Source organism: Periplaneta americana, chromosome 1 (assembly GCF_040183065.1).
Source record: "Periplaneta americana isolate PAMFEO1 chromosome 1, P.americana_PAMFEO1_priV1, whole genome shotgun sequence".
Taxonomy (NCBI): Eukaryota; Metazoa; Arthropoda; class Insecta; order Blattodea; family Blattidae; genus Periplaneta; species Periplaneta americana.
This window is the reverse complement of record NC_091117.1, coordinates 121822661-121838974: the sequence shown is the minus strand read 5'-3', so window position 1 is coordinate 121838974 and position 16314 is coordinate 121822661. Positions and strand designations below refer to the sequence as shown.

The following is a 16314-nucleotide window of genomic DNA, read 5'->3' as shown; positions in this document are numbered from 1 at the left end:
GTTGTTTCGTTAAGTGCACTGAAAATATCCTCACCTAAGTGAACATTGAGCTTCATATCTTTGAAAGGTAGAGGGAAGATGAGAGGCTGCTGCAAGCAAACAGCCCAGGGTTGTGTATCCTGTTCATCTTGCTGAGGGTCTCTTAGTACCAAACACGTGGCACTGTCTAACTGGCCCAGAAAACTGATTATGTGATGCTGGAGCTGAGAAAGTTCTGAATCTGAGCACTCAACAATTCTCTTTTTGGTCACTCTTCGAGTTTTGCTGTAATTGCTGCGACCCCTTCCTTTGAGAGCCATAAGCTCCGTATCAATATACACATCCTCACCACTGCTTTGATCTGCAAACATTAACACACATCAGACTTACTGAATATTTGAACGTAACTACTCTCTACAGCTTTACTTTAAAAAACTTTCTGTAAGTATACTAGCCATTTTATTAATATGTTATGAAATAATTTATAGCGACAACTATCCAAATTAACTTCGGTAATTTCTAATGAATAAAATTATTATAAGAATAATACAAATAGAAATAACATATTCATCATCAATAGGCAATACCCAAACTAGCATACTGCGTCATTACTGTAGATACTAAGAGCAGATGCCATGATGTCAGGATGGTAATTTGGGACATAAGATAAAAGGAGAAAATACCTACTCTCCTTGAAAGGCAGATAAATATAAAAATCCGTGGAGTAACAACTCATGAAGGGCCACGACTGATTAGCCGACTGCTGGTCTTATCTCCACATGCCTCAGCAGAGGTGAAAGATCATCCAACCAAAATGGGGGTAACATGTGGTCAGCATGATGATCCCCCCCCCCCCCAAGCTACAGTATTACAGCTGGTCTTCGAAACCACATTTCACTACCTATCACAGCTCCTCAAATTCATCACGATGTTGGGTGGGCACCAGTCCCATACAATGGCCGAAATTTCATGAGAAAATTTAGGTAGATATATATATATATATATATATAGCATATACTTACTTTGCTAAAAATCGAAGGTAATACTACTGGTTTTTTTAGCCTTACATTTTTAACTGTGCGACAATTGTAACCTGTACTCACCCAAAACAAAAATAATATTCGAAGGTAATACTACTAGTTTTTTTAGCCTTGCATTTTTAACTGTGCGACAATTGTAACCTGTACTCACCCAAAACAAAAATAATATTCGAAGGTAATACTACTGGTTTTTTTAGCCTTACATTTTTAACTGTGCAATAATTGTAACCTGTACTCACCCAAAACAAAAATAATATTCACACACTAATACATACATATTTAAAAAATACAAATTTCTACTGAGTTTACTAAATAAAAGAGAAAAGAACAAACAAATCACATAGTAAATTCTTTGACACATTCAACTTACCTTTACTTCGCAAGAATGGATCAAGGTAAGGCAAAACTTGGATTAGTAGGGGCTTCATCAAATGTGATGGTAATGCACCATTCCACTTCTCTAAGGCAGATAATCCAAGATGTGCCAGAGATAACAAGCTTCGCCCAACTCTAAATATTGCCTGTAACCCATAAATAATGAACAGGAAATCAGACATTCACGTCTCACATCTTATGGTTCTATAAAATATTAGTGTTAGAATGATATTTATATCTCCATGCTTGGAAAGAAACATATGCACACGTGTACCCACCTCAAAAGCTGGAGCTGCATGTGGCAAAAGGGGCACAATCAAGGCAACAGGAGCAGCTATTACAGTCTGCAGACAAGCAACTTGCAGATCATTCTTGTACTGCTGGAGTCGAACCATCAACTCCTGCAGAAACCTGCACAGAAGTGAGTAGCAAGCTGCGAGGTCAGAGGGCTGACTTCCAACACTCTCATATTCCTGCAACAGAGACTGGAGATACTACAGTCTGATTTGTGTAACATATAAACTTTTATCACTTCAATATGGTGAGAAAGGAATCCTTTATTCGTCATTTTCTTTCACCATTTCTCCCTATCAACATAATCAAATGGTTTTCAAAATTATTGAATGCAGTATGGGTTTCTAAACTGACTTCACGTCTTTCTTCCAAAATTCTTTTTTAATAGTACAAATATAATCAGTGCACGAGCGACCTATTCTAAATTCTGCCTGCTCTTCTAGATTTACTTTTATTACTACTTTTAGGCGGTGTTTATTCCTTTACCATATATTTTATAAGTGATATCTAAAAGACTAATTCCATTGTAACACAGATACAGTATCTTTAAGCACTGAAATGTTTATCTCAAATATTTTCAAGTGAAGACTAAATTACGAGTGCATAGATAATATTCTTTAACAGAAAAATGAAGTATATTAATTTCCTCTATTTTCATGAAAGCTACGGCAACTATGTATAATGCATGCACGCATGCATGCATGCGGGCAGGTCTTTCACTGCAAAACCAGCGTTCTCCATTCTTTCCTATTTTCTGCCTTCCTTTTATTCTCCATATATGACCCACATATCTTAATGTCGTCTATCATCTGATATCTTCTTCTGCCCCAAACTCTTCTCTCATTCACCATTCCTTCCAGTGCATCCTTCAGTAGGCAGTTTCTTCTCAGTCAGTGACCTAACTAATTCCTTTTTCTCTTTCTGATCAGTTTCAGCATCATTCTTTCTTCACCTACTCTTTCTAACACAACTTTTCTTATTCTGTCTGTCCACTTCACATGCTCCATTCTTCTCCATAACCACATTTCAAATGCTTCTATTCGCTCCTCTTCATTTCGTCGTAATGTCCGTATTTCTGCCCCATACAATGCTACACTTCACTAGTCTCTTCCCTAGTTCTTTACCCAGAGGTCCGCAAAAGATGCTCCTTTTTCTATTGAAAGCTTCCTTTGCCATTGCTATCCTCTTTTTGATTTCCTGGCTGCAGTTCATGTCACTGCTTATAATACATCCCAAGTCTTACGTTAAAAAAGTGTAAAATTGTTAAAAAAGGCATATACCTTCGACAAACGGCCCGTTTCAATGCTATTTTACGTCATCTTCAGTGTCTCTTGAACCACTGGTGATCTTGACTCTATGATGTGCATTTGTCGATGGTAGGGGTGGGGGTGTGTTGTTCCTATGGTGGGGGTTGGCTGTTTGTGTGTTATGATGTATTATGACGTCGAATAATGTGTGTGTACTGAACTGCAATTGCGTGTTAAGTATATATTGTGGGTATGCTATTGTATTCTTATATATTTCGTACTGTTCTAGGATGTTTAATTATGAACTTTTTGGTGAGATGTGTAAAATTTCCATATCTGTTTCTATATTATTGTAGTCATGATTATTGTTGATAATGTGATCTGCATAATTTGACGTGATGTGGGGTTTGGTTATAGCTTTAATATGTTTATTATATCTTGTGTGAAAGGATCTTCCTGCCTGTCCTATGTAAAAATGTGGGCAACTATTGCATTTTAATTTGTAAACTCCAGTTGAATTATATTTATTTGAATGTTTAACGTGATTATTTAGGTATTTCTGTGTTGTATTATTTGTTTTGTATGCTATCTTGTATTTTAGTTTTCTGAATGAAGTTGCAATTTTGTGAGTATTGGTATTGTGATATGTTAATATTATGTATTTGTTCTCGCGTGGTGTTTGTGTTGGTTTGTTCTGTTTTTGTTTTGCCTTTTTTTATCAGTGTGTCTATTATGTTAGGGTTGTATCCATTGTCTTGTGCTATATATTTTATTGTGTTTAATTCTTCAGTGTAGTTGTCATTGTTCATTGGTATATTAATTAATCTGTGTGTCATTGTACGGAAAGCTGCATATTTATGTTGTATGGGATGATTTTATGAATTGTGTATATGTGTTGTGGTTGTAGTGGGTTTCCTGTATATTTTGAATTCGTGTCTGTTATTTGTTTTGGTTATGGTGATGCCTAAGAAGTTTATAGCTTGGTTATGTTCCATTTCTATTGTATAATTTAATTTGGGATGTATTTTGTTGAGTTGTTGATGTAGGTTTTTTATTTGTCTTTTGTTTCCATTATATAGGACTATTATGTCATCTACATATCAATGCCGGTACATTATTTTCTCTGCGTGTTTGTTGTTATCGGTGTTTAGTATGAGTGTTTGTTCTATGTTGTGAATAAAGATTTCAGCTAATATACTTGATATAGGTGAACCCATTGGTAATCCTTCAGTTTGTGTATAATATTTATTGTTATGTGTGAAATAATTTTGTTTAGTAATAATCTCTGTAATGTGTATAATTTCGTCAATGTGAGTCTGTGGTATGTTATTTTTGATAAGCATTTTTCGAAGTATTTCAAGTGTTTCTGTTACTGGTATGTTTGTATATAGGTTTTCGATGTCAAATGATGCTAATGTTGTGTTGTGTGGAATGTGTTTGTGTTTTATTTTGTTAACTAGGTCTATGGTGTTGATTATTATTGTTGGGTTTTCAAATTGTATACTATTTCTTATAATGTTGTCTATATATTTCGCTAATTTGTATGCTGGTGCATTCTTGTAGTTAATAAGAGGCCTGATTGGTATGTTTTGTTTGTGAATTTTTGGCAATGCATTTAATTTAGGTGCGTGAGGTTTAATTTGTTTCAATTGTTGTTTTTTGTTGTTAGGTATGATGTGAGTGTTTTGATTTATTGTATTTTTGACTATTGTTTGATATTTTGTTGTTGGATCTGTTTTTATTTCTGTGATGTTATTTTCGTGAAAAAATGTGTTAATTTTGTCATTCATGTCTTGAGCATTCATTATTACAGTGCAATTACCCTTATCAGCTTTTACTGCTCACAGCTGTCATTTAGCTCCAGTAGTATATCCCATAGTGTGATTTCCTCTTCAGCTAACAATGCCATATCATCAATAGATCTTATGCACTTTATTCTACTTCCTCCTACTTTTACCTCTCCCATGTTCTGAAAACAGTTCTTCACTAAATCCTCCAAATAGATGTGGAACAGTGTAGATGATAAAGAGCATCCTTGTCATACTCCTCTCCCTATTTCGCTTTCTTCAGACATTTCTTCTTCTATCCTGATTCATTATTTCATATATACGAGGGGGATCCAGGAAATAACGACCGTTTTGTTGTAATAATTAAAAAAAATATATTTATTTGAAAAAACAAAGTCTGTTACATAACTGAAGCTTCCTTTACTTCTCTACATAATCACCACCTACATTTAAACATTTGTCGTATCTGTTCACTAGCTTTAGAATTCCAGTGTTATACTCCTCTGCCGCCAGTTCATTAAGCCAGGTGTTCACTGTCTTCTTCAACTCTTCATCACTTCCAAAACGCGTACCACTCAGAAAGTCTTTCAGCTTAGTGAAAAGGTGAAAATCGCTAGGACCAAGGTCTGGACTATAGGGCGGATGATCAAACATTTCCCAACCGAATTGATCCAGCAATTCTCGAGTTGAAGCAGCAGTGTGCGGGCGGGCTTTGTCGTGAAGAAACACAACTCCTCTCGAAAGCATTCCTCGCCTCTTGTTTTGAATGGCTCGCAGTAGTTTTCGTAAAGTCTCACAATAACGATTTGCATTGATCATAGTGCCTTTTGGCATGAAATCCAGCAAAAGAACACCTTTACGATCCCAAAAAACAGTAGCCATGACTTTTTGTGTTGAGAGAGTCTGTTTGAATTTTCTCGGTTTCTTGGGTGATGAGGGATGATGCCACTGACGTGATTGGCGCTTGGTCTCTGGGGTGTTGTGAGACACCCAGGTCTCATCACCAGTCACAATTTGATCAAGAAAGGCGTCTCCATCTGTGTGATATCCCATCAAGAATGTCAATGCTGAGGCCATTCTCTGAGTTTTGTGTTGGTCACTCAGTTGCCGTGGAACCCATCGTGCACAGATTTTGTGGTAGCCAAGATGTTGCGACACAATTTCACCAAGCAAAGAACGAGAAATGTCAGGAAAGGCAATATGCAATTCGTCGAGTGATGTGCGCCTGTCCTGCAAGATTCTATCGTTCACTTTAGTCTTCAGGTCTTCTGTGATGAGTGATGGGCGTCCTGGTCGAGTTTCATCGTGGACATTTGTTCGCCCATTGTTGAACATTTCGCATTATTTTCTCACATTTCTTTCATTCATTACAGTATCACCATACATTTCTTTCAATTGCCGGTAAATTTCTGCAGGTTTCAAATGTCGCGCATTCAAAAATCGAATCACACTCCTCACCTCACAGTCGGCGGGATTATCGATCACGTCGTTCATTTTGAAGTAACACAAAATGCACAATGGCGACTTGTTACAACCAGTACTCACAACATTATGAGAACACATGTTAAGGAAGCCAGTTGACTTTCAAACAAGGAAGGGGAGTCAGCTGCGCGGCGGGTATGCGCGAACGGTCGTTATTTCCTGGACCCCCTCGTAGGTTACTGAACAGCATCCTGTCTTTCCAATGCAGACTTATTTTCTTCAGGATGTTCATTAGTTTGTTCCAATCCATTCTGGCAAACAACTTTTCTAGGTCCACAAATACTATATACACTTGGTGTGTGGATAAGCTTCAGGGCTTCTACCACGTTGTCTTGGTGTTCTTGGCTGACGTTTCGACCGCTGTGTTGTGGCCATCTTCAGAGCAGTTGTTGGATAAGGAAATAGTCTGCCAGCTCTTATATATATATATATATAGTAGTCTCGATGGGGGGAGTAATTCCTGTGATAGGTCCTAGGTTCTCCTTCTGGCATCTGATTGGTCCTACGTGGTCCAATCCGGTTGAAGTCTGTGTGAAGGGGAGTAAGGTCCGAAAGAGTGACCTTGAGTGACATAGAAGGAACCACAGACAGAATTGGGAAATTACTGAGGAAATTCAATATCAAGACGGTATACAACGCCCCACACAAGATTTCCCACTCATTAGTCAAAGTCAAAGATAAACTTCCATACCTCCAATCAGCCGGAATATACATGATCCCTTGCTCCTGCGGTTCAAAATACATAGGGCAAACTGGACGTACAGTGGAAGATAGAAGGAAGGAACACATCCGACTCTGCAAATATGGACCATACGAAAAATCAGCAATAGCCTTACACTCAGCAGATTCAGGCCATGCCATCGAATTCGACAATATCAAGATAATAGATAAAGAAGACAACTTATACAGAAGACTGGTTAAAGAAGCCTTCCCACATCAAACAACATCAACAAGGACGAGGGGTTACAACTCAGCAACTCATGGGGAAGCCTATTCCAAGATCATACTTAGGAATGAGAAGCCAGGTTTCCACATGTACGTGGCACCCCCCCCCCCTTCATCCGGACATCGGGCACGGTATCAAGGTCACTCTTTCAGACCTTATGAGGGCCAGTATTTAATATGAATACTCCCCTTCATACAGACCTCAACCGGATTGGACCACGTAGGACCAATCAGATGCCAGAAGGAGAACCTACGACCTGTCACAGCAATTACTCCCCCCATCGAGACTACTATATATATATATATATATATATATATATATAAGAGCTGGCAGACTATTTCCTTATCCAACAACTGCTCTGAAGATGGCCACAACACAGTGGTCGATACGTCAGCCAAGAACACCAAGACAACGCGGTAGAAGCCCTGAAGCTTATCCACACACCATGTACACCAGCCGCGGAAGCCTACGCGAACACTATATACACTTCTTTATTCTTCTCTAGGTATCTTTTGCCGATTGTTCAAAGTAGTCCAATTGCATCCTTTATATCTTTTCTTTTTCTGAAGCCAAACTGCTCTTCTTTCAACTGTCCTTCCATCTTAGAATATAAACATCAATTCAGTATTCGCAGAAGAATCTTCGCCGAGTGCGATATCAGTCTGATAGTTCTGAACTCCTTACATTTCTTGGCAGCAAGACCGTCTCTGTAAAATCTTCAGGCCATTCACCTTTCTCATATATTTCGAATGGCCTGAAGATTTTACGAAGACAGTGCTGCTGCCAATACCAAAGAAAAATAATCCCAAGAAATGTAAGTTCATGACCAATTAAAAGCATAATTCTACAAAAAATCATTTCCTTGACCAAAAAAAGTTTTCGGAAAGATATACTGTATAGGTATTCTATTTATTTTATTATATGATCTTATGTGAAAAAGATGAAATGATTTTAAATAAATTATTTTGTGTGTTTTAGGTTTTTAAATAAACATCCATTAACTGCTTAGTAAAATGTATATTTTTCATATGTATAATTTCCTAGTCATTTGACTCGCAGATAATGAATATAAACGAACTCTGTCCAATAGTTCAGAAGAAATTGTGTTAGATAGACAGACAGACAGAAAAACGACACACTTACAGCTACTTTTTCAATTAGCAGGGACACTGAAAACATGCATTTTCGTGAAAACCTCGTTAGCAAATTCTACAGCAACACAATATTTTGCCTTTATACTTTCTGTAATGAGAAAGTGACAGTGTGTGACAGTTATGATACTAGTAATTAAAATTTTAAGGAATATTCTCATTTCAGTGTTGTTTTCTTATCTCTCTCGTAACTTCTACAACTATATTTCAGTAAAGGTCTATTTCTCGTTAATCTTCTATATTATTGTTTTTGGTTACTTACTCCAAAGAAATCCATTGTGTCACAGAGCTGAAGCGCCACAGTCAGAAGTTTGTAGAAGCCACTAACAAGAGGCTTCCGAGAAGATTCAGAGATTACTTCATAGCAAAAAGAGTGAACCCATTTTTCAAAGCGACTGGAATCAACACTAAGCAGTATATCTCGCATCAGATCTACCAAATTGATGAACACTTGGAAATCTTTGCAGTTATTTGCTTCAAGTCCAGATTCTGGATCCAAGACAGGAATATCATCTTTATCTTCTTTAACTGATGAAGATGCCTAAAATATTAAATACACAAATTAACATTAACCAAGGTAAATAGCACATTATAAAAATAAATAGTACAAGCAGTCAATGTTTTTCATTTGTCCAAAAGCAGTTAAAACACTTATAATAAAATACAGACAATACGAAATAAATCATACTGCACTTGATTTACCAGATGAAGCACCTGTTTTTTTTTTAACTTAATATATGTATTCGTGCATATGAAAATGGACTAGTTCCCGGCTCACAGTTTTCGAGTAAATTGCTAATTAACAAAAAGGGGTGAAATGTTGCTATTTTCGTTTTTTACAGTTCTGTGTTCTTTTATGTGTAAACTAACCACAGTATAAGTTTCAAAGTCATAAGTAGGTTGGAACACTGGAAATTTTGATAATTTAGTTGAAGACGAAAAGGGACCAGTTCCCACCGTGTAATATTTTCCATTACTATAACACAATTTATATACATATAAGCTGTTTTATGATCAACAGACTGACTTATCATCATATCTCCTTCTTGTGTATAGGTTTCTTTTAATCCCTAGTCAAGAAGTAAGACGGAGTTTTGCAAATACGAACATTAAGGAGTGCAACAAAAGTGGAGGTAGAGATGTCAAAATTCACTGTTATATCTTGTGAATCAACAGACATGCAGCCTTGAAATTTAACAAAGGCTCTTTTCTACAATTCGTTTAGACTTTTGAGGGTTTTTCAAATTTCATCTCCTACAAGAGAGAAGAGAAGAGGAAAGGGAGGTGGGTTGAAAGTTTTCAAAATTTTTTAACTTTTCAATATGGAACTTTAAAATTCAAAATGAACGTTACTTTCTACAACTACAATTTAGATTAAATATTTTGGATAATTTTTTTAAATATCATAACCAAAGGTAGAGTCTAATGGAAAGGAGAAATATCATGTTGTCCGATCTCAATGAAATTTTATATCTGGGCATATTTTAGGTCACAGAATACGAATATGGCATTATTTTGTGCAAATTTACTCCTTATGAAGGTGAAAGGAGGCAGAAAGTGAGAAATTAAATCTGATGTGTGGAGAGTTTTTGAGATGCAAAATAATGATGTGACAATTTGTATGAATTCAATACGGCAGATTTAGAACTATGAACTGTATCTGAATACTGAAACATCGGGTAACACAGATAGACATTAGCACAGTAAACACAAGCACATAACCGAAACATTTCCTGTTCTTCTACAACACAGGTGTGTCGATATGTGCCTACACAATCAGTGTGTATAATAACAGTATTTCAGTTCTAACATTGGGAGAAAAAATAAACCAATTCTGACAGGCTGGGCTAAGATGCATTGTCACGTATAGAGGAGGATGTTTGCTGATATGTTTATTACATCGAAAGGGAAAGAGAGAAGGACCCGTATTTCATTACTATTGCCACGACTTTAGTTCTCAATGAGCCGCTAAAATAGACAGATTATTATTGTACACAACAGTAACACAATAAAAAATAATTTTAGTATTACTGTATTTCCAACAAAAATTAAATCACGTATAATATAGTAGGATATAAATGTTTAGGTCTAATAGTTCAATGTGCAAAGTTTACAGTGCAGTTGTAGTATTTCCAGTGCTGGTACTGTGCTACTGCATGCCATTAATTGTGTTGGACAAAATAAAAACTTATTAATGAGATATCTGATGTGGCAAGTAATGTGCGATAATCTATGCTGTAAAAATCTTTTTTGACAACTGGACACACAAAGTTTCAACCACATCTATGTTTCGTATGTTTCAAAGGGCATTCCGAAAGAACTCTTGCACTAGCATAAATTATGTTCTGAAAGTAGCACAAAGTAGTCAGCTGAATCTATAATTCCATTTGCCATAGGAACAGAATCAGGAAAGGTATCCATTTCGACCTTTGACTGGCAAATTAAAATTTGAGACAATAAAAATTAAGAACATTCCAAATATAACTCAAATTCACCAGTTTGAAATAAGGAAAGAAGCTTCTGGACAAGTGCTTACTAGAAGTTCTCTGCATTCAGAAATTATGCAGTTCAATATTCTTCGTGGTAATGTGCCTGCAAGTTTTACAGACATGCTGGAAATCATAAGACCAAGCAGTCTTACCCATGAGAGACAGACTTATTTCTATGACAAGATACATGCTTTGTGCCAGATGATAAACAGGATATACTGTGACCAAGACTTCCATTTCTAAATTCAGAAGGCGACAGATCAGCAACTATATCTGCTGAACTTCTACTAATAAAACACGGAAGCTTCATATTCCGAGAAAACTATCTCCTAGAAAAATAAATCGTCCTACATGTGGTTATTGAAGAAGATTGGCCACAGTGATCAGACAGTGAAGGGTGTGGTCACTTGTCCAAAATGCAGAGATGAACAGCAGTAGTCAAATTCATGTGTGATTCAAACAGATCAGTGTAAATGTGTTGTTAAATGCGAGAATTTATATAAAATAAACAGAGACAAATTAAGACTGAAAATTTGGACGTTCTTGTTGATACACAGATGCCAGAAAAACCACTATACTACATTTTCACTTATTTTGGAAACTAAGGTCTAAGTAAAACATGTCAATGAAACAAAAAATAGCATAATGAGCGTAAGTGATGTACGCAACCAGAGTTATGAATGTTTAAATATAATAAATTTAGAAACCTCTATACTGAAAAATAGGTTCTTCTTTAATAAGAAAATGTCTTCAATTTTAAAGGTCTTACCTTTCTTAAATCCATTAATTCCTGCCATGCACATGTTAAACTAGGCTGCAAAAGGGTATCTGCCGGATACAGGGGGGAGAGCCATTAATCCTTCCCATTGAAGGCTTTAAGGAACCAACCTGGACAAATACCCTATGTCCCATCCCTAACTTCCCGTGGTGCAGCTGTTAGTAAGCATAATTTTACGAGCTGAACTAAAGGGAGGGGCTACTCATCAATTACCACTGGTCAGCTTGATGAGTTAATGGCTGAATTTGGTATAATTTTCCTCTAACCAATACCTAATTCCCTCTTTACCCTTTCCTATCCAGTCCTCTGACTGAACTCTTACTTTCTTCGATCCCGACGGCATTAGAGCATTCGAGGCCTAGGGATTCATTTCCCTTTCCTTCCTCCTCTTTCTACTTTTCTGTTCCTAGTGCTGACCTGCTATGGCACTAAAATCGTCCTCCAGTGGCTTAAGAGGGAAAACGGGTGATCAACAAGATCTCCCAGCTAGGTCCAATGGACCCGTCGACCAACAGCAGGTGTGGTCCTCCAGACATTCTGGGGGTTGTGTGTGAATGAAGTAGCCACCAAAACGTTAAAATATGGTGTTCACTTAAATCGGCTACAACTTGCCATTTAACCGCTCCAATACGACCAAGAAATGGATTCGGAACACCTCAAAATCTGTGCTTCATTGGCTGGTCATGATAATATCTTTGAAAAATATTGGAGTGCAAGAGGTCAAATGACTTTATTGTCAAACGCCTGGCATCAGAAAACAACAACATCTTAAACTATTATCGTAGAGTTAAAAAATAACAATAACTCAACACCCGACAACTGGTCCCTTTTCATATGCATGCAAACATATTTACATTATCAAAACTTGTGTTCTGTGATACAAAGTAGCATGGTGTCATCCATAAATACTTGTTGTTGTTTTCTAATGCCAGGCGTTTGACAATAAAGTCATTTGACCTCTTGCACTCCAAATTTTTCAAAGATATTATCATGGCCAGCCACTGAAGCACAGATTTTGAGGTGTTCCGAATCCATTTCTTGGTTTGAGTTGCACAATGGGCAGTGAGGGGACTGATATATTCCAATTCTATGCAGGTGTTTGGCCAAACAATCATGGCCTGTTGCCAATCTAAATGCAGCTACAGACGATTTTCGTGATAAATCGGGAATTAACTGTGGATTTTCATGCAGAGAGTTCCATTTTTTCCCTTGAGATTGTGTTATCAAATTTTGTTTGTTGAAGTTTAAGTATGTAGATTTAATAAATCTTTTCACAGAGTAATACGTAGATTTAGTAACAGGTCTGTAAGTAGCAGTGCTGCCCTTCTTTGCTAAGGCATTCACATTCTCGTTTCCCAGGATTCCACAATGGGATGGTATCCATTGGAATACTATTCTGGTATACATTATCCTAGCGATGCACATGTTCTGAAATTCCTCCCCATTCTCATGATTTATACTTACAGCTAAAACATCACTATTAACTTTCTTCCGTGTTGTTAAATCCAGTTTCTTTACCAACACCAAGAGAGTTGTAATCAGTTCATCATATACTTTGGTTACAATCATCTGTGTATTTGCAAGAGAAGTACCTGAAAAGAAAAAGAAGTAAGAAAGTATTACAAAAGCCAAATTATATCTGATGATAAAAGACTGTTAAATGCATATGTCTAAATCGAAACTTCTAACCTGATCTTCCTCAGTATTAGAATATTTTGCACAATGTAAGTGGACATACAGTATACTCTTGATTTAACAATAAAGAAAGTTATTCTCCTTCGTGCTTCCCAATATTTCATGTTAGAACATGATGAGTTTGACTTCTATATACTGCATCTCTACTTTCTGATGACTGCTCTGGGAATCATTTTTCATGAAGAGCAAATTGTAATCATTTTTTTAAATAAACACTACATTTGAATGACTTGTCAATCCCCAAAATGTTTGGAGAACCATTGTTGGTCAACAGGTCCATCGAACCTAGCCAGGACTAGTAAAGCAGATCCACCGACCTTATTTCCCATCAGCCATATGCAAGATGTTCATCTTCACTGTGACATGCCGGTGATGGGTCCAGGAATTGACTAATTTTTAATTACAAAAGTACATGTTCAACGCACTGCTTTCGAAAAACTGCCATAAAATTCAAGTTGAGCGAACAGAATAAGTGATGATGGAATTTTGGTAGGAGAGATTATAAAATGCAAGTCACTACCCCCTGCCAGCTAAATAGAAATGCATATAATACTGCAAAATGCTGAATACTCACATTCTTCAGTTTAACAAAACAAAGTTTCAGACAACTTACTCTTAATTGTTTGTAATGATCTTTTGTTTTAAGAGTAACCAGTCCAAGTTTAACTTTCCTCTTTCTGAACTGGGCTCAAACTACTTGCTACTCACATGAACAAAAATAAGTTTCCTACATTCAAATGATGGGTTCAAAAACATCTAAATTAAGACATATAAGGGTACCACACTTCAACATTGTTCAAGAATTAAAACAGAAAATCAATATCCCGAATTTAAAAGAAAGCTTACAAATTAAACCAAACCCTTTAACTCTATTAAATATAGAATATAATCTAAATTTAACAGAAGAAATACTGAAATCAGAAGTAAACACTGAAATACTGAAACAATTGTCTTTAGAGACAATTAATATTAGGTACCCTCCACAAAACTGGCTTCATTTATACACCGACGGATCCTTGATCTCCAGAGAACAAGGTGCCGGTGCAGATGTTACGTGCTGTCTCTTCTCACTTTATAGATCTCTTGGATATGGAACAAGTTTTGATGGTGAAATCATTGCAGTAAGGGAAAGTCTCAGGAATCTTCTATGCCACATCAATAAATTTAGGAATGCAGTTATATTGTCAGACTCCAAAGCAGCTATTCTATCAATAGTCTCTAAACACACACCTTCATCTCAAACAGCAGAAATAACTAAAATGCTCTCTCAATTAATATCACTCAATAAAAGAATTGTATTCCAATGGATACCATCCCATTGTGGAATCCCGGGAAATGAGAATGCGGATGCTTTAGCAAAGAAGGGCAGCACTGCTACTTACAGACCTGTTACTAAATCTACATATTACTCTGTGAAAAGATTTATTAAATCTACATACTTAGACTTCAACAAACAAAATTTAATAACAAAATCCCAAGGGAAAAAATGGAACTCTCTGCACCAAAATCCACAGTTAATTCCCGATTTACCACGAAAATCGTCTGTAGCTGCATTTAGATTGGCAACAGGCCATGATTGTTTGGCCAAACACCTGCATAGAATTGGAATATATCAGTCCCCTAACTGTCCATTGTGCAACTCAAACCAAGAAATGGATTCAGAACATCTTAAAATCTGTGCTTCAGTGGCTGGTCACGATAATATCTTTGAAAAATATTGGAGTGCAAGAGGTCAAATGACTTCATTGTCAAATGCCTGGCATTAGAAAACAACAACAATCAACATATCAAAGTAAAACTGGAGGAGGAACAGGGAGGAAAGAAGTCTGTTGTTGTAACAGTTTTAGACTGTTCAAAGAAGACACCACTTACATCACTTTTATTTACAACATGTTCCACAACATTTTCAACACTGTTTATGTTAATTCTAGTGCTTACATGCTTCTTAACCCAAATTCTGCATTCTTGCAATCATGATCCCAACCATCAATATCATAAAGCAATATTTATGTTAATTTCATAATAAGATAAAGACTGCTCATTTCTCGATCAATAAGTTGGACCCAATTTCCACTTACTTCTCTTTTCAAAGCTCTGGGGAGTAAGCAATGCCTTCCATATTGGCAAGTAGTCCCTGTAGGTTATCACATTTCCACCATCAGCCTTCTCCTTTTGTAGTTCCACATCTATAGCAATTTGATCCTTGCAAGAACGGATTACTCCTTGGTATACTGAAGCAAGAGAAGCAAAACAGTTTTCGAATTATATCCAAATTCCATTAGATAACAAATTACTCTGAGTCTAGAGTAGCAACAAGGTTAAATGTCCCATATTTCACTCAGATTTTCAAATTTTATAAAAATGAACAGAGCAAGTACCAGTACTCTCATGAAGAAACACTGAATACCACTGAAGGCAGGTCCAATGATTTAATTTTGGTACCTACTAAGCAAAAGTAAGTGGACAGCATAAGAATCTCTGAAATTCATTTATCAAAACAAAGAACAGACTTTGGAACCACTGTGGAAGTTCAATGCAGATTAAATATAATTAACTATCACTAAAAATGTGAAATTAAAGCATTAATTATTTGTATTTATAGAAAAAATGTTTTTAAAAACAGCATTGCATAGCATTAATTACTATTTGAATAAATCGATGGTGTTTGGGTAAAGAGCGATGTCATAAAAATGAGTTTCGAGTTAAATGAAAATTAAACATCAGACCATTATTGCAAGTAATTTTCTACACAAATAAAACACATCAAATGCTAGTTATTGTTAGTCAACTGTTCGAAGATAGGTCTGGACCCCACAAGTGACACCAACAAGGCATCACTCATGAGGCAACTAGGCCAGGAGATAATGGGGTAGGATAGCCAGTTCAAAATACTAGTATTCTTTTGTTTTTGCACACCTACTTATAGAATTTAACTTGTGAATTCTCCTGGGGAAACAAAACTCCATTTGCACAAAAAATGACTTAACCCCTTTACCCGAACACCATCGACATAGCATTTATTAGCTAGCAAACCTAGTTTGCTATTTTATT

At 36.4% G+C, this 16314-nt stretch overlaps 1 protein-coding gene across 5 annotated transcripts in view; it reads right to left on the bottom strand.

Annotated features, from left to right (window-relative positions):
* LOC138700127 (DNA-dependent protein kinase catalytic subunit-like) overlaps positions 1–16314 on the bottom strand; it is a 240742-nt gene that overhangs the window by 125776 nt on the left and 98652 nt on the right. For 4 of the 5 annotated variants that reach the window (XM_069826490.1, XM_069826469.1, XM_069826480.1 and 1 more), the window contains 6 exons: positions 15342–15494; positions 13033–13160; positions 8564–8842; positions 1673–1879; positions 1390–1540; positions 35–340 (listed from right to left, as the gene is read on the bottom strand). In XM_069826490.1, the coding sequence (XP_069682591.1) occupies positions 35–340; positions 1390–1540; positions 1673–1879; positions 8564–8842; positions 13033–13160; positions 15342–15494 (1224 nt within the window). The remainder of the gene's footprint in view (positions 1–34; positions 341–1389; positions 1541–1672; positions 1880–8563; positions 8843–13032; positions 13161–15341; positions 15495–16314) is intronic. The other variant, XM_069826504.1, reaches the window with a different exon arrangement.